The 19399-nt window shown below is 41.4% G+C and overlaps 1 protein-coding gene across 1 annotated transcript in view; it reads left to right on the forward strand.

Annotated features, from left to right (window-relative positions):
• The window catches only part of MROH2B (maestro heat like repeat family member 2B), a 77956-nt gene that overhangs the window by 45960 nt on the left and 12597 nt on the right, over nt 1-19399 (forward strand). The window contains exons 25-32 of the mRNA XM_069556579.1: nt 4116-4251; nt 4353-4448; nt 7663-7752; nt 8152-8272; nt 12483-12580; nt 15018-15170; nt 18495-18652; nt 19219-19345. Coding sequence (XP_069412680.1) covers nt 4116-4251; nt 4353-4448; nt 7663-7752; nt 8152-8272; nt 12483-12580; nt 15018-15170; nt 18495-18652; nt 19219-19345 — 979 coding nt within the window. The remainder of the gene's footprint in view (nt 1-4115; nt 4252-4352; nt 4449-7662; nt 7753-8151; nt 8273-12482; nt 12581-15017; nt 15171-18494; nt 18653-19218; nt 19346-19399) is intronic.

The following is a 19399-nucleotide window of genomic DNA, read 5'->3' on the forward strand; positions in this document are numbered from 1 at the left end:
TCCTCAAGGTCCATTCATGTTGTAGGGTGTATCAGAATTTCATTCCTTTTGAAGGCAGAGCAATATTCTGCTTGATGTGTGTACTATACTTGGTTAATCCATTCATCTATTGGACACTCATCTGTTGGGGGGTTTTCACATTTTGGCTACTGTGAATAATGCTACTATGAGCAGAAGTGTATAGATATTTCTTCCAGACCGTACTTTTATTTATTTGGGGCATATACGCATGAGTCAGTCTGTTGGATCAGATGGCAAGCTTGTTTTTAATCTTTTGAGGAACCACCATACTGCTTTTTATAGAAGGGCTATATATTTTATATTCACCAACAGTACACAAGTGTCCTAAGTTTTCCAAATCCTTGCTGTCACTTTCTGATTTTTGTTTGTTGGTTTTTATAGTAGCCATCCTAATGGGTGTCAGATGGTGTCCCAATGTAGCATTGAGTTGCCTTTCCCTAATGATTAATGACTTTGAGCATCCTTTTATAGGCTTATTGCCTGTTTGCATATCTTCTTGAGAAAAATATTCGATCCTTTGTCCATTTGTCTCAGTTCTTTCTCTCTCTTTTTTCTTTGTTGAGTTGTAGTTCTTTATATTTTTATACTTTTCATACTTTCTATTCTGCTGCTACTGCTAAGTCACCTCAGTCATGTCAGACTCTGTGCAACCCCATAGACAGAAGCCCCCCAGGGTCCCCTGTCCCTGGGATTCTCAAGGCAAAAACACTGGAGTGGGTTGCCATTTCCTTCTCCAATGCATGAAAGTGAAAAGTAACAGTGAAGTCGCTCAGTTGTGTCCAACTCTTAGCAACCCCATGGACTACAGCCTACCAGGCTCCTCCTTCCATGGGATTTTCCAGGCAAGAGTACTGGAGTGGGTTGCCATTGCCTAAGGTTATTAACCCCTTATCACATATATGATTTGCAAATATTTTCTCTCATTGCATAGGTTGTCTTTTTACTCTATCTTTAGTGTCCTTTATGAACAGAAATTTTTAATTTTGATGTAGGCCCATTTGTCTATTTGTACTTTCATTGTTTGTACTTTTAAGTGTCATATCCAAGTAATCATTGCCAAATACAATATTATTCCCCTCTGAATGGTCTTGGAACTTGTTGAAAATCATTTCACCATATGCACGAGAGTTTATTTCTGGGCTCTCTATTGTATTCCACTGGTTTGTGTGTCTGTTTATGCCAGTACTATACTGTTTTGATTACAGTGGTTTTGTAATAAGTTTTGAAACCAAAAAGTGTGAGATCCCAAACTATGTTCTTTTTCAAAATAGTTTTGGGTATTTGAGGTCCCTTGAGATTCCATGTGAATTTTAGGATGGATTTTTCTCTCTGTAGAAAGTATTATTGGGATTCTGATAGGGATTGCATTAAATCTACAAACTGCTTTAGAGGGACATCTTAACAATCATAAGTATTGCAATCTAAATATGAAACACCTTTCCTTTCAGTTGTGTCTTCTTAACTTCCTTCAGCATCATTTTGTGGTTTTGTTGGTGTACAAGCCTTTCACCTTCTTGGTTAAGTTTATTTCTAAGTATTTTATTCTTTTGATGCTATTGTAAATGGAATTGCTAACTTCTTTTTTGATGGTTCACTGTTTTAAGTGCATAAGAATGGAAGTGATTTTTGTGTGCCAGTTTTGTATTCTGCAACTTTGAAGAATTTGTTTATTAGTTATAATATTTTTGTAGATGTTTTAGGATTCTCTAGATATAAGATCATGTCATCTGCAAACAGAGATAATTTTCCTTTACCTTTCCAATCTGGATGGCTTTTATTTATTTTTCTTATCTATTACTCTGGCTGGGACTTGCAGTATTATGTTAAATAGAAGTAGCATCTTTGTCTTGTTCCTGATCTTAGAGGGTAAGTTTTCAGTCTTTCACCACTGAGAATGATGTTAGCTTATACGGTTTTCATATATGGCCCTTATTATGTTGAGGTAACAAATATTTTAATCACTGCCTGATATCTTGATGCATAGATATGCCTCATATTGTTACCTTCAATTATTAATCAACCTCCTATTGCTACATTTAACTATTTCTTGTTTATAAAACCTGTAATACTTTGATGAACATCCTCATGCAAAAAAATGTTCTTTGAACATCTAATTATAAAAGCTGACAATTTGGTTCAATAAATATTATTGAGTTGCATCCACATATCAGACATTGAGCTAGGTTCTAAAAGGACAATGTTGAACAAAATATGAGCTTTCTCTGAAGGAGTTTTAGCCAACAAAGAGAAATGAATTCAAAACACATCCACATAATTTTTCTAAAATTCAGTAAGAAGCAAAATAAGGGAAAGGCACAAGTTCCCATATTTATAAAGATAAGGGAGGTTTCAAGAAAGTGCAAAGAAATCTTGAAGATGAATTAAGAATTAAACAGTTTCCAGAACAGCACTGTCGAGTAGAAATAAGTATAATACAGGTCACATTTATTGTTTAAAATTTTCTAGTAGCCACTATTAAATATGTAAAAAAGAAACATTAAATTAATTTTAACAATTATTTTAATCTAACATATTCAGTATACTACTTCAACATGTATTTAAAATAAAGAATTAATAAGATTGTTTACATGATTTTCATACTACATCTTCAAAATCCAGTGTGTTTTACAATTACAGTGTATTTTAAATCAAACTAGCAACAACTCAAGAGTTCAATAGCCACATGTAGCTAACGGCTTCCCTCATATGGACAAGACATCTGTAGAACTTGAAGACTAATGACAGAAAGCAAATCAGTGGTTACCTTGGGCCAAGGTGGAGGAATAGATGAACTGCAAAGATGCATCAGGAAAAATTGGGGGCTGATAGCAATGTTCTATATTGATTATAGTGGTAGTTTCATGAGTGTGAAATTTATTTGATTGCACACTTTAAATGGATGCAGCTTGTGCATAAATTATGCCTCGATAAGTTGATATTTTTAAATAGCCAGCCAGGCAATAAGGATGAGAAGATTGCACACTATATATCAACACATTTAACACTCAATAAAGCTGTCACAGCTTTATTGACTTTTACTCCTCTGTGAAAGTGAAAGTGAAAATCTATCAGTCATGTCAGACTCTTTGCAACCCCATGGACTCTAGACCATGGAATTCTCCAGGCCGAAATACTGGAGTGGGTAGCCTTTCCCTTCTCCTGGGGATCTTCCCAAACCAGGGATCAAACCCAGATCTCCTGCATTGCAAGCAGATTCTTTACCAGCTGAGCCACAAGGGAAGCCCTGTAAGAGAACCAATTTCACCCTTCTCTGACAGTGTCATCATTTTTTATTTTTTTGCTAATTTTGTTGCAGATAAGTAGTGTTGTATTGTCTTAACTTATGTTTATTTAATAACAAATGGAGGTTTTCATATTTATTGAATACTTACATTTTCCTAAACTATTTCCAGGTTTCTTTATATCCTCATGTCTATACTATATGTCAGATAGTGAAAAAGGAAAAGGAAGGTTCCAGTGTCATTTAGTCATGCATTTATAGGTGGTGTTTAGTCACTAAGCTGAATTCCATTCTTGCAACTACATGAGTTGCAGGAGTAGCCCACCAGACTCCTCTGTCCATGGGATTTCCCATTCAAGAATAGTGGAGTGGGTTGCTCTTTCCTTCTCCAGGAGATCTTCCCCATCCAGGGATCAACCCTTTGTCTCTGGCATTGCAGGCAGATTCTTTCCAGACTGAGACATCAGGGACTACATATGACATGAAAGGACATATGAAAGGGATAAAACCCACTGCTCCAAACTTGGAATCTCTCTTCTCTCTCTCAATCACTCACACACACACATACACACATAACTTGAGTGCTAAAGAAAACAAGTAGATACATGTTAGATCATATAATAAAGGATTAAGTAATGGCTTGTTTATCACTGTAATAAATTAGACCTACAGTATGGTTTTATGTCCCCAATCTCTCTTTACTCCTGTTACCATCTCCTTCAACACTGCATTCCCATCAGAAATGCCTCTGACCCCTTCAAGCCCCTTCAGATCCTCAGTTCTCTGGAACTCAACTGAGATATGTGTTGTTTGGCAATATAATATCCACTCCTCCACATGGTTCTCATTTCAGTAAACTGAAGCCTCAACTCTCACTGAATGACCATCTTAATATTCTTGAGGAGAATATTCGGAGGCTGCTGCCCCTTCCACCCCTGGAAAAACTCAGAAATGAGGGCGAGACGGACAAAGACAAGGAGCACATCCAAGTATGTGGGGGCGAGGCCGGAGGAGGGTGAAGAGCCAGGTAGAATGAATGAACTTGAATGAACGCATGCTCTCAGCCTCACTGTCACTCACTTCATTTCAGTTTCTCTACGAACGATCCATGGATGCTCTCGGAAAGCTGCTGAGGACCATGATGTGGGATAACATGAAAGCAGAGGACTGCCAAGAAATGTTCAACGTGAGTAGGTCCCATGGACCCTAACCTGTGCTCCAGGGCAGCCTCCAACTCCGCCTCCTCCCGGGGACTCATCCAGCCTGACCCATGTAGCCCCCCGCCAACACCACAGAGCCAGCCCACTCACACAGTGTTTGTGGGGAGGCCAGCACCCTACTCCAGAAGAGGCAGAGTGAGAGCGAGAGAACGAGAATGGATGAATGTGAAAGATACTGAGGAAAGGAGATCAATATCTCCAATATGCTACTGGAGATCAGTGGAGAAATAACTTCAGAAAGAATGAAGGGATGGAGCCAAAGCAAAAACAACACCCACTTCTGGATGGGACTGGTGATAGAAGCAAGGCCTGATGCTGTAAAGAGCAATATTGCATGGGAACCTGGAATGTTAGGTCCATGAATCAAGGCAAATTGGAAGTGGTCAAACAGGAGATGGCAAGAGTGAACACAGACATTCTAGGAATCAGCGAACTAAAATGGACTGGAATGGGTGAATTTAACTCAGATGACCATTATATCTACTACTGTGGACAGGAATCCCTTAGAAGAAATGGAATAGCCATCATAGTCAACAAAAGAGTCCAAAATGCAGTACTTGGATGCAATCTCAAAAGTGACAGAATGATCTCTGTTCGTTTCCAAGGCAAACCATTCAATATCACGGTAATCCAAGCCTATGCCCCAACCAGTAACGCTGAAGAAGCTGAAGTTGAAAGGTTCTATGAAGACCTACAAGACCTTTAAGAACTAACACACAAAAAAGATGTCCTTTTCATTATAAGGGACTGGAATGCAAAAGTAGGAAGTCAAGAAACACCTGGAATAACAGGCAAATTTGGCCTTGGAGTACAGAATGAAGCAGGGCAAAGGGTAATAGAGTTTTGCCAAGAGACCACACTGGTCATAGCAAACACCCTCTCCCAACAACACAAGAGAAGACTCTACACATGGACATCACCAGATGGTCAACACCAAAATCAGATTGATTATATTCTTTGTAGCCAAAGATGGAGAAGCTCTATAACAGTCAGCAAAAGAAGACCGGAAGTTGCCTGTGGCTCAGATCATGAACTCTGCCAAATTCAGACTTAAATTGAAGAAAGTGGGGAAAACCACTAAACCATTCAGGTATGACTTAAATCAACTCCCTTACGATTATACAGTGGAAGTGAGAAATAGATTTAAGGGACTAGATCTGATAGATAGAGTGCCTGAAGAACTATGGACAGAGGTTCATGACATAGTACAGGAGACAGGGATCCAGACCATCCCCACGGAAAAGAAATGCAAAAAAGCAAAATGGCTGTCTGAGGAGGCCTTACAAATAGCTGTGAAAAGAAGAGAAGTGAAAAGCAAAAGAGAAAAGGAAAGTTATACCCATTTGAATGCAGAGTTCCAAAGAATAGTAAGGAGAGATAAGAAAGCCTTCCTCAGCAATCAGTGCAAAGGAATAGAGGAAAACAACAGAATGGGAAAGACTAGAGATCACTTCAAGAAAATTAGAGATACCAAGGGAACCTTTCATACAAAGATGGGCTCGATAAAGGACAGAAATGGTATGGACCTCACAGAAACAGAAGATATTAAGAAGAGATGGCAAGAATACACAGAAGAACTGTACAAAAAAGATCTTCATGACCCAGATAATCACGGTGGTGTGATCACTCATCTAGAGACAGACATCCTGGAATGTGAAGTCAAGTGGGCCTTAGGAAGAATCACTATGAACAAAGCTAGTGGAGGTGATGGAATCCCAGTTGAGCTACTTCAAATCCTGAAAGATGATGCCGTGAAAGAGCTGCACTCAGTGTGTCAGCAAATTTGGAAAACGCAGCAGTGGCCACAGGACTGGAAAAGGTCAGTTTTCATTCCAACCCCAAAGAAAGGCAATGCCAAAGAATGCTCAAACTACTGCACAAATGCACTCATCTCACATGCTAGTAAAGTCATGCTCAAAATTCTCCAAGCCAAGCTTCAGCAATACATGAACTTCCAGATGTTCAAGCTGGTTTTAGAAAAGGCAGAGGAACCAGAGATCAAATTGCCAACATTGCTGGATCATGGAAAAAGCAAGAGAGTTCTAGAAAAACATCTATTTCTGCTTTATTGACTATGCCAAAGCCTTTGACTGTGTGGATCACAAGAAACTGTGGAAAATTCTGAAAGAGATGGGAATACCAGATCAGCCTCTGACCTGCCTCTTGAGAAACTTATATGCAGGTCAGGAAGCAACAGTTAGAACTGGACATGGAACAACAAACTGGTTCCAAATAGGAAAAGGAATACGTCAAGGCTGTATATTGTCACCCTGCTTATTTAACTTATATGTAGACTACATCATGGGAAACACTGGGCTGGAGGAAGCACAAGCTGGAATCAAGATTGCCAGGAGAAATATCAATAACCTCAGATACACAGATGACACCACCCTCATGGCAGAAAGTGAAGAGGTACTAAAAAGCCTCTTGATGAAAGTGAAAGAGGAGAGTGAAAAGTTAGCTTAAAGCTCAACATTCAGAAAACTAAGATCATGGCATCCAGTCCCATCACTTCATGGCAAACAGATGGGGAAACAGTGGCAAACTTTATTTTGGGGGGGCTCCAAAGTCACTGCAGATGGTGACTGCAGCCATGAAAGTAAAAGACACTTACTCCTTGGAAGAAAAGTTATGACCAACCTAGACTGCATATTAAAAAGCAGACACATTACATTGCCAACAAAGGTCCGTCTAGTCAAAGCTATGTTTTTTCCAGTGGTCATGTATAGACCTGAGAGTTGGACTGTGAAGAAAACTAAGCGCCGAAGAATTGATGCTTTTGAACTGTGGTGTTGGAGAAGACTCTTGAGAGTCCCTTGGACTGCAAGGAGATCCAACCAGTCCATTCTGAAGGAGATCAGTTCTGAGTGTTCATTGGAAGGACTGATGTTGAAGCTGATACTCCAATACTTTGGCCGCCTGATGGGAAGAGCTGACTCATTTGAAAAGACCCTGATGCTGGGAAAGATTGAGGGCAGGAGGAAAAGTGGATGACACAGGATGAAATGCTTGGATGGCATCACTGACTAAATGGACATGAGTTTGGGTAGGCTCCGGGAGTTGGTGATGGACAGGGAGGCCTGGCTTGCTGCAGTTCATGGGGTCACAAAGAGTCGGACAGTACTGAGCGACTGAACTGAACTGAACTGAAGGAAAGCACTTTTACTCTTTGACCAACAGCTTCTCCGAATGTGGCTTGTCTCACCAAAAGACTGGGAAAGAGAAAGAGCCTTCCAGATCACTGCAAACGTTTTGACAAATGATGTCGTGGTGAGTAAGCCCCTAGAATGGGTGGATGTCATTGCTTGCTAACAGCAAGGACCTCGGAGGCCGCTGGAATCCAAAACTCCTGTGTGATGGATATCCGGTCCAGGCGGAGTTTTTTCAGAGAACCACCCTGAGGTCTGCCCCATCCCACAGCACTGTGAGTCCAAGCAGGAGCTGGCTGAGGGACTGCGGGGGCCGGGGGGTGAAGGGCGGGGGAGATTGGGAGCCGGGGAGTGAAGCGATTCATTTGTCTTTGCTCGCCTGTCCGCTTGGAAAGTCCGAGATTCCGTTTTATTCTAAGGACCTGCACGGAGGAAACAAGGACTTAATATCCAGTGTTGGGACTATGCTGCAACATCATCAAGCCACCCCATCACCTCGGGATCCTCCTTTATCCTGCAGGCACCAGAGAATTTTAAGATCGGCTCACTCCTTGGCCTCCTGGCTCCTCACTCCTGTGACACCCTGCCCTCTATCCGCCAGTCGGCTGCCAGTTCGGCTATTGGTCTGTTCTCTATAAAAGGTGAGGGAAGGATGAGAAACCCACAGATGCAGAGAAGATACCTGTTTTCATTTTTCTCAGCTTTTCTCTTTGTACATCTCTGTCTCTCTCCTTCCTCTCTCTCTCTCCCTTTCTCCTCCCCTAGTTCAGTCATTTCTGAGTTATGTTACACAGTTTATCTCTCTCTCTTAGATCCTTTTTCCTCAGTGACACTGCTTTTTGGTTTTTTAAAAATAAAGATAATAGCACCAAAGCGTCATAAAGATCCATTAAAGCAGGTGGAATGTTTTGAGAGTGTCTGATTTAAATCACACACCAATTGGACATATTAGCAAAGCTTTTTCTACCACACAGTTTTCTTTCAGAGGAAATCATACTATTATCCTGGTGCTAAGTGAATTTCAGAGTTCTCTAAGAGAGGTAACTTTGTGGAGATTTTTGTAGCTTGCATAGCAGGACCTCTGCCTGCTCTGCCGGAATGTGTAAATACCTATCAATGTCAGGAAACAGAAGGAATTTTAAAACCTCAATATCAGGCTGAAACCAACACTCAGGGCTTCTTGATTAAATACAGGTTAAATCACCAAGTGTTTTGCCGAGGTGGGACCTGCCTTGTGTACAGTTCCCTCCAGACCAGGTGCAGCCAGGATCCCCCAGCCAGCTTGACTGCCACTCATGTCGACACTAGACTCTTCATTCTTTTAGATGTAGAATTAAGAGTCTAGATTGCTGGGAGAAATATTAATAATCTCAGATATGCAGATGACACTACCCTTATAGCAGAAAGCGAAGAGGAACTAAGCCTCTTGATGAAGGTGAAAGAGGTGGTTTAGCCACTAAGTTGTGTCTGACTCTTTCGACCCCATGGACTGTAGCCTGCCGGGCTCCTCTGTCCAAGGAAGTCTCCAGGCAAGAATACTGGAGTGGGTAGCCTATCCCTTCTCCAGGGGATCTTCCCAACCCAGGAATCGAACCCGGGTGTCCTGCGCTGCAGGCAGATTCTTCACCAAGGAGCTACAAAGGAAGCCCCTAGGGAAATATTTGAGTGCCTTTTTGTGTGTCAGACACTGTTCTGATGCGGGGACACAGAAATATAACAATTCTAAATTTGCATGCTAAAAGTGTGTGAAAGACGGAAGGTGGGATTTGGTTGAGGGCAGACAATAGAGTCAGTCAATAGGGAAAAACTGTTCAGCAGAACCTGAATAGATCTGACAGTCCCTTGGGATTTGGGAAGAGAATTCATGAAGGGTGTATGATTTTATCAAAGCCAGAAAAAAAATGAATTAAAGGACCACTCTAATAAGACAAGAAATGTCCCGCAAAAGGACCCCATAGGAAGAAAGGAATTCTATTATTGCTCTGCCTGGTCCTCCTTTGTTGTTGTTGTTCATGTCCGACTCTTTCGACCCCGTGGCCTACAGCATGCCAGGCTTCAGGGTCTTTCACCATCTCTTGGAGCTTGCTCAAACTCTACTGAGTTGGTGATATCATCCAACCATCTCATCCTCTGTCATCTCCTTCTCCTCCTGCCTTCAATCTTCCCCAGCATCAGGATCTTTTCCATTGAGTCAGTTCTTTGCATCAGGTGGCCAAATTATTGGAGCTTCAGCTTCAGCATCAGTCCTTCCAGTGAATATTCAGGACTGATTTCCTTTAGGATTGACTTGCTTGATCTCTTTGCAGTCCAGGGGATTCTCAAGAGTCTTCTCCAATACCACAGTTCAAAAGTATCACTTCTTCAACCATCAGTCTTCTTTATGGTCCAACTCTCATATCCATACATGACTACTGGAAAAACCATGGTTTTCACTATATGGACCATTGTTGGCAAAGTAATGTCTATTTTTTAATATGCTATCTAGATTTGTCACAGCTTTTCTTCCAAGGAGCAAGTGTCTTTTCATATTATGGCTGCAGTCACCATCTGCAGTGATTTTGGAGCCCAGGAAAATAAAGTCTCTGACTGTTTCTATTGTTTCCTCATCTATTTGCCATGAAGTAAGGGGATCATATGCCATGATCTTTGTTTTTTGAATGTTGAGTTTTAAGCCAGCTTTTTCATTCTCCTCTTTCACTTTCATCAAGAGGGTCTTTAGTTCCTCTTTGTTTTCTGCCATAAGGATAATGTCCTCTGCATATCTGATGTTATTGATATTTCTCCCAGCAATCTTGAATCCAGCCTGTGCTTCATCCAGCCCAGGATTTCCCATGATGTACTCTGCATATAAGTTAAATAAGCAGGGTGACAATATACAGCCTTGATGTATTGCTTTCCCAATTTTGAACCAGTCTATTGTTCCATGTCCTTTTCTGTTGCTTCTTGACCTGCATACAGGCTTCTCAGGAGGCAAGTTCAGTGGTCTGGTATTCCCATCTGTTTATGAATTTTCCAGAGTTTGTGGTGACCCATACAGTCAAAGCCTTTGGTATAGTCAATGAAGCACTAGATGTTTTTCTGGAATTCTCTTGCTTTTTCTATGATCCAACAGATGTTGGCAATTTGTCTCTTATTCCTCTGTTTTTTTCTAAATCCAGCTTAAACATCTAGAACTTCTCAATTCATGTACTGTTGAAGCCTAGCTTGGAGAATTTTGAGCATTACTTTGCTAGCATGTGAGATGAGTGTAATCGTGTGGCAGTTTGAACATTCTTTGGCATTGCTTTTCTTTGAGATTGGAATGAAAACTCACCTTTTCCAGTCCTGTGGCCACTGCTGAGTTTTCCAAATTTGCTGGCACATTGAGTGCAGCACTTTCACAGCATCATCTTTTGGAATTTGAAATAGGTCGACTTGGGATTCCGTCATCTCTACTAGCTTTGTTCATAGTGATGCTTCCTAAGGCCCGCTTGACTTCACACTCCAAGATATCTGGCTCTAAGTGAGTGATCACACCATTGTGGTTATCCAGGTCATGAAGATCTTTCTTGTATAGTTCTGTGTATTCTTACCACTCTTCTTAATATCTTCTGCTGCTATTAGGTCCATGCCATTTCTGTCCTTTATTGAGCCCATCTTTGCATGAAATGTTCCCTTGGTATCTCCAATTTCCTTAAAGAGATCTTTAGTCTTCCCCATTCTATTGTTTTCTATTTCTCTGCATTGTTCACTTAAGAAGACTTTATCTCTCCTTGCTATTCTTTGGAACTCTGAATTCAGATAGTTATAGCTTTCCTTTTCTCCTTTGCCTTTTGCTTCTCTTCTTTTCTCAACTATTTTAAGGTCTACCAGACAACCATTTAGCCTTTTTGCATTTCTTTTTCTTGGAGGTGGTTTTGATCACTGTTTCCTGTACAATGTTAGGAACCTCTGTCCATAGTTCTTCAGGCGCTCTATCAGATCTATATTTCTCCCTTTAGGTTCCTTTATTTTCCTGAAACATGCAAAGTTCCAGTTCTTAAATATTCTTTGTTAGCAGGAAATCCCATACTTCATTATTCATGTTAACTCTTTCCTAGTTGATCAAATAAACATGTTAGAGAGACAAAGAATATGATCATTAAATTAAATCTGTACTGGATACAAGTAACTAGTGTTTTACTGAATTAAATGCCCACTTAATATTTGTGGATGTTGTTCAGTCTGTTGTTAATGCAGATAATAGATCAGAGGTTGAGAAATTTACCAGTTGCTTGGACAATTGAAAGCTGTGAAGCTGGACTTTGAGCCCAGGTGCTCCGCCCAGGAGGCTAAGGTACCTCCCAGAGAGTGATTCAGGTGTGAATTTCCACCAATTACTAACTCCAAACAACAAACAGAAAAACATTACCACTGAGGTCTGCATTTACAAGTCAATATCAACAATCACACAATTGCAATGATTACAGTGGTTACCTTAACCATTCCCTTCAACAGAAGCTCACTGCAGAATAGAACTTCAACAGAGCCAGCAGTAGAGCAGAGTAGTTAGAGCCTGGGCAGTAACCCAGGGCTCTATTTTCACTCCCTGCATGACCTGGCCAAATGACTTTACACCTCTCAGCGTCAGTCTTCTCAACTGCAAATAACCTCAGATGATCTCTAGGAGTAATAAATGAGATCAGAGTATTTAGCATGCTTTTAGTATGCAGAAACTCCTCAATCAGTGTTTGCTCTTATGCTCATCAGAGAAGCTTTCGTGCATTTGTGAAAGTCATCCAGCAGCTGAACTAGTGTGACGTCAAAATATAGACAGCCTCTTCAACCCCTATCAGTTCTTTGAACTCCCATGTCACCCTTTGTTGATTATAGGTGTTCACCTGGAAGTGGAAAGACTACAGGATTTGCAGGAAGGGCTGCAATGTGATGATGTGCAGGTCCAGATCAAGATTTCCTCCAAAATAGCAAAGGTAATAGATATGGAGGACTGATCAAGGGACATAAGGATGATTCTGGGTTAATTTTCAAATGAGTCGGCCGTGTACGCTCCTCTACAGAGGAGGGCAAACAGTCTAGCCATTCTAGTGAAATAAACGACTTTTGTCCATTCATTAAATCTGGGTCCATGTATACAGGCAATCTCATTTCAAGCTCTGGGAAACCTGGGGAGCCATGCAGTCCTCTCCAAGTGAGGGAGGTAGTAGGGTAAAATGAGAGAAACAGGACATTGGAGTCCATCAGATGTATTCTCTGTGCACCCCCTGAAGTGTGTGCACTATGTGATCCATTTCCTCATCTTAAAAAAATGCATAACCTCCCTCTCAGAGCTGCTGTGAGAACTGGCCAGTCAATTCATTCTTTTATTCAGTCACTTATTCATTCACCTCATGTGCCCTGTGCAGCTACCATGTCCCAGACTATTTTCCAGGATCTTAGGATGGAAATGCCTGCCCTCATTGAGTTTATGTCCTAGTGGATGGAGCAGCCAAATAAATATGATGTCAGGTAGTGATAAGTGAGAAACACAAAGTCAAGGAAGGGAATGAAGAGTAAGGTGGGGGCAGATCCCCTAGGGATCACAACTCTGAAAGAGAGAACCACAAAGATATCTGGAAAGAACATTCCAGGCAAAGGAGGGAACAGTATATGCAAAGGCCCTGAGGTGGAGAAAGAAGTGGGTCATGAGATCCAAGAGACAGCCCAGAGCTGATTGAAGTGCCTTCCAGGTCTTTTTAAGAACCTTGGTTTCACTCTAATAAAAATAAAACACCAGCAGAGGGATTTGAACAAAAGAGTCAAAACCACTGCATATAATGTGGCAGGTGTGAAATGTACAACTTGTGTGAGACAGCATTATTCCTAATGCAGACATTGCGGATTTATATGTGTACTATGGTAATTACCCACTGAGGGCAGTAAACAACAAAATTGGTCATCATGACAATAACAGAGAGAAGGGAACTTTCTTGAGAACAAAGCATTTTTCCTAAATTGCAAAATCCCCTTATGGGCTAGTGGTGGTTCTGTGAAGAAGAATATGGTACAACTTTATTTCTGAAGGGTCACCTAGCTGCCATGTTGAAACTAGACTATAGGCTGGCAAGAGTGAAACTAGTGAGGTCAGTTTGGAGGAAAGAGTAAGAATCCACGTGTGAGCTCAGGAGGCTTGGACTAAAGAGGCAGCAGCAGTGACAAGAAAGTGATGAGTATACAGAAGAGAAACTCATGGGGGCATAGGGAGGGAAACCAGGTCCCAGGCCTAAGACAGTGTCTGATGCACGATAAGAGTCAAAAACAGGGGTTCCCTTCCTTCCTTTATTCCTAAGCCAATATCATCCCAATATGAGAAAGAAAAAAACACATAACTGTTGAGCTTGGACCCAGGCAGACATTTGGTGCTCCATAGAACAGACACATGAGTCTAGGCCTTGATCTTGGAGCCATGGTAACTCAGAATCCAGCTAGGACAGACAGCTGCACATGAAAAGGAATTCATGTCCTCTCAAAGATTGTTCTACCACACATCACTGGGCCATTTAATACAGAGGGAATTCAGTTGTGAGTAGGAATGTTTTCATACCCACAAACTCATAACCATGACCTTCCTGTTTGGTTAAAGCCCCAGATAATGCTTCTGGAATTTATTCAGACTGCTAACTTTTCACCTCCCCTGCCTGCCTTTTCATTCGCACATACACAGAGACATATATAATCAAACATTCTATATAATTATTTGTCTAGAGACCAAAATTACAAAGTCTTATTTTCTTGACCTTTTATTGACTACTCAATATTGAAACACACAAAAGCAAAAGACAGGGTTCATTGTTAATTCACCCTCTGTTTGGATACTGTAAGGCACAGGCTATTTAGCCAGGCACTTAGTACATATTGATAGATTTCCTGAATCCTCAAGCCTAGCTCCTAGCTACTCTTTGGCAGACATAAGACATTTCTATGATAGATGAAATGTATATGAAAGTACTTGACAACACTTAAATTGTCATTTACACATTATTTTTCCTTTATGGGGCATATTGCAAATTCAGGTTTGGAGAGGAAATTGCCTTGGCAGACCTAGAATTTAATAAATATGAAATGATTTTTAGAAAGCAACTTCAAGGAAAGTTTTACTTAGACTGAAAGGTCGTGTCTATGTCCTATTTTAATATTTTCTCTAGTTTCTATGGCCTCGATCATACGCTAACTCTTTGGAAAGCCCAGTGGTTTCTAATATCCTTAAAAAAGGGCAGCATGTTTTGGGTGTCCAGATAGGAAGTGAGGGGCTTGGTTACGTGAGTCTTTCTGGGTCCAAATATGAAGTGAGGGGTTGGTGACAGGAGTCTTTCTGGGTCCAGATATGAAGTGAGGGGTTGGTGACAGGAATCTTTCTGGATCTGTTCTCAGATTGTCAGTAAACTCATCCCCAGTGAAGAAATGCTCATGTTCCTGGAGGAAACCCTGGATGGTCTGGAGAGCCTCAACCCCCCGTGTACAAAGGCCTGTGGCGTCTGGATGATCACCGCCCTGAAGGAGCAGGGAGCTACTCTGGAAGACCAGGTGAACTGACAGCCAGTCTGACAACTGAGCATGATTCTAGCGCTTCTGAAATGCCAGTACCAGAAGCAGGTCATCACTCCTCAATTGGTCCTCTGATGAGTCACAGGCAAGAGCATACACAGCCTCAGGAGGCCTCAACAGAGACCCAAGTTGTGTATGAGCAACCAGGCTCAGGAGGAGGGCCCGTCTCACCTGACTCAATCGCCTCTCTAGTCTGTGATGATGACCACTTGCCAAGCTGCCACTCTCTGGCCAGAGGAAAAATATCTGAACCAGAAGCATGTGGTGTGTGAAAAACTGGGTTGTAAGATCTGCAAGCAGAAGAGTGGTCTCGTGAACCTTTGAGATGGCCACTGAGGGCCAGGCGGGTTTTCTAACTCCACTGCCACCCTGTGAGCTGCTCTTTAACACCCTTTAGGTATTTTCTGGTAAAGAAGGCTATCCTTGAGGAACTGACTGAAAGAAAAGTCCCAATCCTTCCTCCCAACTAGAGAATTAAGCAGAGAGAATTGGGTTTAAATTCAGGAAGTCTGGTTAAGAGCTCCAAATGGATATGCTGTCTTCTCTCTCTCCTAAAGTCACAATCAAAATATTAACAATTCAGAGATCAGTGATGAGGAAAGAATTTTTAACTCAGAAAGGCTTCCTTCCCAAGGGTAACATGAGGAAGAAGTCGTGGTCCCCAGAGCCAGGAGTTAATCATCCTAAATTAAAGAATTCTCCAAAGCATGACTTTTACAAATGACCTCTGTTCTAACTACTGCCCAACCATTTGTTTGTTTTCAAAAACATTTATTGAGTATATACTCTGTGGCAGGCCCTAGGCCAGTCATGGCAGAATGAAAGGTTAATAAATTTAGAATATCCATGTGTTTGTGTGTTAAACATAAAAGGGGAAGTTGTTCATACGCTAGGTAAAGGCTAGGGACCTAAATGTTTTCCAAGAATCACTAGTATGGGACTGTGTGATAATCAGGCTTGCAGGATATTTATGATTAAGAAATTACAATTCCATGAAAAATGTTATATTTAACCTAAACGTGTCTATCCAAAATAAGCAAGAGAAATATCTACTGGATGCAAAGTTGCTTTAGCATAGAGACATGTCCTAATCCATGTCAAAAATCCAAATGCATGATCTAATTCCCTACTGCACACAGACTAACACCCAAACTCAGAAAGGTGACCCTCAATGCCCTTTCGGATTCAGCTTTGTCTTGTCTATCAAGTTATCCTCCTCTTTTTTCTCACCTTCATTCTTTCTGTGCTCCAAACTGAACCATTCTCCTATTCCATAAAGTTTTCTACATCTGCTTCTACCAGGCTTTCGTGTAGTTTTTTTTTTTGTTTGTTTTGTTTTGTTTTTGTTTTTTATTTTTTAAATTTTAAAATCTTTAATTCTTACATGCATTCCCAAACATGAACCCCCCTCCCACCTCCCTCCCCATAACATCTTTCTGGGTCATCCCCATGCACCAGCCCCAAGCATGCTGCATCCTGCGTCAGACATAGACTGGCGATTCAATTCACATGATAGTATACATGTTAGATTTTACTTTTTAAAGCCATTAGGTTCACAACAAAACTGAGCAGAAGTTACAGAGTTTCAGTACACCTCCTATCTCCAGACTTCCAACATCCCGCACCTCAGGTTACGTTTGCTACAATCGATGAACCTACATTGACTCATCCTACTGGACATGGAACAACAGACTGGTTCCAAATAGGAAAAGGAGTACATCAAGGCTGTATATTGTCACCCTGCTTATTTAACTTCTATGCAGAGTACATCATGAGAAATGCTGGACTGGAAGAAACACAAGCTGGAATCAAGATTGCCGGGAGAAATATCAATAACCTCAGATATGCAGATGACACCACCCTTATGGCAGAAAGTGAAGAAGAGCTAAAAAGCCTCTTGATGAAAGTGAAAGAGGAGAGTGAAAAAGTTGGCTTAAAGCTCAACATTCAGAAAACTAAGATCATGGCATCCAGTCCCATCACTTCATGGGAAATAGATGGGGAAACAGTGGAAACAGTGTCAGACTTTATTTTGGGGGGCTCCAAAATCACTGCAGATGGTGACTGCAGCCATGAAATTAAAAGACGCTTACTCCTTGGAAGAAAAGTTGTGACCAACCTAGATGGTATATTCAACAGCAGAGACATTACTTTGCCGACTAAGGTCCGTCTAGTTAAGGCTACGGTTTTCCCTGTGGTCATGTATGGATGTGAGAGTTGGACTGTGAAGAAGGCTGAGCGCCGAAGAATGATGCTTTTGAACTGTGGTGTTGGAGAAGACTCTTGAGAGTCCCTTGGACTGCAAGGAGATACAACCAGTCCATTCTGAAGAAGATCAACCCTGGGATTTCTTTGGAGGGAATGATGCTGAAGCTGAAACTCCAGTACTTTGGCCACCTCATGTGAAGAGTTGACTCATTGGAAAAGACTCTGTTGCTGGGAGGGATTGGGGGCAGGAGGAGGAGGGGACGACAGAGGATGAGATGGCTAGATGGCATCACGGACTCGATGGACATGAGTCTGAGTGAACTCCAGGAGTTGGTGATGAACAGGGAGGCCTGGCGTGCTGCGATTCATGGGGTCGCAAAGAGTCAGACACGACTGAGCGACTGAACTGAAATGAACTGAACTGAACTGATAATCACCCAAAGTCCACAGTTCACATTAGAGCTTTTAGTTTTGATGTTGACAGATGTATAATGACATGTATCCAATAGTGGAGGATAGATTAGTTTCACTGCTCTCTGAACCCTCTGTGTTCTGTTTGCATTTTTACCTGTCTTGTTCCTTCTGACGAGGATTCCTTTCCTCGCCATCTCCACCTTGCCTTTTGGAATTGATATATATCCTTTGAGACCCAGACCAGATGTCCCTCTATGGTGACCTCAGTTACTTCTGGATTCCCCTATCAGTCCTGTGAATCTCTTGTACACCATTTTCCATACACAGTTTTGTGTACAAGCCTCTGGGTGTACAGCCAAAGTCCTGTATGAGATGATTCATTCCTTTTGAGAAAGGGCTACATCTTATGCAACCCTGGTAAAATCCCCACAATGCCTAACTCAGCACCTGGCATAATGCTGCCTTTTACTAAATGTTTGCTAAACTGATTTAAGAATAAATGCCTAATTTATCAATAATTGTCCTGAGCAAGAGATAGGCCATGTGTAGAATCAATCACTTCCTTAACATTATTTCTATTTCATTGATCACCACCCATAACTTGCTGACTGTACATGACCTAAGTCAACCATGTCAAGGAAAAATGGTGATTCAGTGACTGCATTGGCTTTTTCTTTTTAGCTGTTGGAGATCTTGGGCGTAATTTACCATCACATGCCGGTCCTCAGACAAAAGGAGGAAAGTTTTCAGTTTATGCTAGAAGCCATTTCTCAGATAGCCAGCTTTCACATGGACGCAGTTGTTGCCAACCTTTTACAGAAGCCTCTGCCCTTTGACAGGTAGATGCAAACTAAGGTGGTCCCTTTTCCCAGGGAAGACCCCTCTATAAGGCATTGGGGAAGAATCTCTGGTTTGAGAGAAAGATAGCAAACAAAAGTTGAAAACATCTCACCTGACTAATTTCAGAAACAGTGCTTGAATCACAGGTAATGGTTTTCCAAGTATTTTTCAAATATATGTCCTCATTGGAAGATGAGAATTTTAGATATGTGTATATGTATATATGTTTGTGTATGTGTGTGTGTGTGTGTGTGTATATATATATATATATATTTAAAATAGGAGTAAGTGAGTTTTAGAAAGTGATTATTTCCCCCCTTTCTGGTTGCTGAGAATGCATCTATATGAGAGGTTTCTGTCTTGATGGATGTTAAAAAACCTCAGCAACCCAAGGCCCAAATGCTAGATTGTTAAATAAAGCATCCTTATTATCCCCAGACACGTTGGCATGTCCACTCATCCCTGCAATTGTGATTAGTCATAATGTGGTTTTAGAGTGGATCCAATGGAAAAGTGAATCTCCCAAAGAGTTGAGCCTCATCAGCTTCCTGCCTTCCTTGACTAGGGACACAAAGACACTGTGGAAATCTCTGGCTGAGAACCCAGCCTCCAGTGGCAAACTCTTGCGAGCCTTAGTCGACAAACTGGAGAACGAGTTAGAAGATGACCTAGCCAGAATAGAGACAATATCTGTGAGTTGGACAACCCGTCACACATTTGAGCTTGTTCCCACCTGGCACTGGGTG

This window comes from Ovis canadensis, chromosome 16 (genome assembly GCF_042477335.2).
Source record: "Ovis canadensis isolate MfBH-ARS-UI-01 breed Bighorn chromosome 16, ARS-UI_OviCan_v2, whole genome shotgun sequence".
In the NCBI taxonomy this organism is placed as follows: Eukaryota; Metazoa; Chordata; class Mammalia; order Artiodactyla; family Bovidae; genus Ovis; species Ovis canadensis.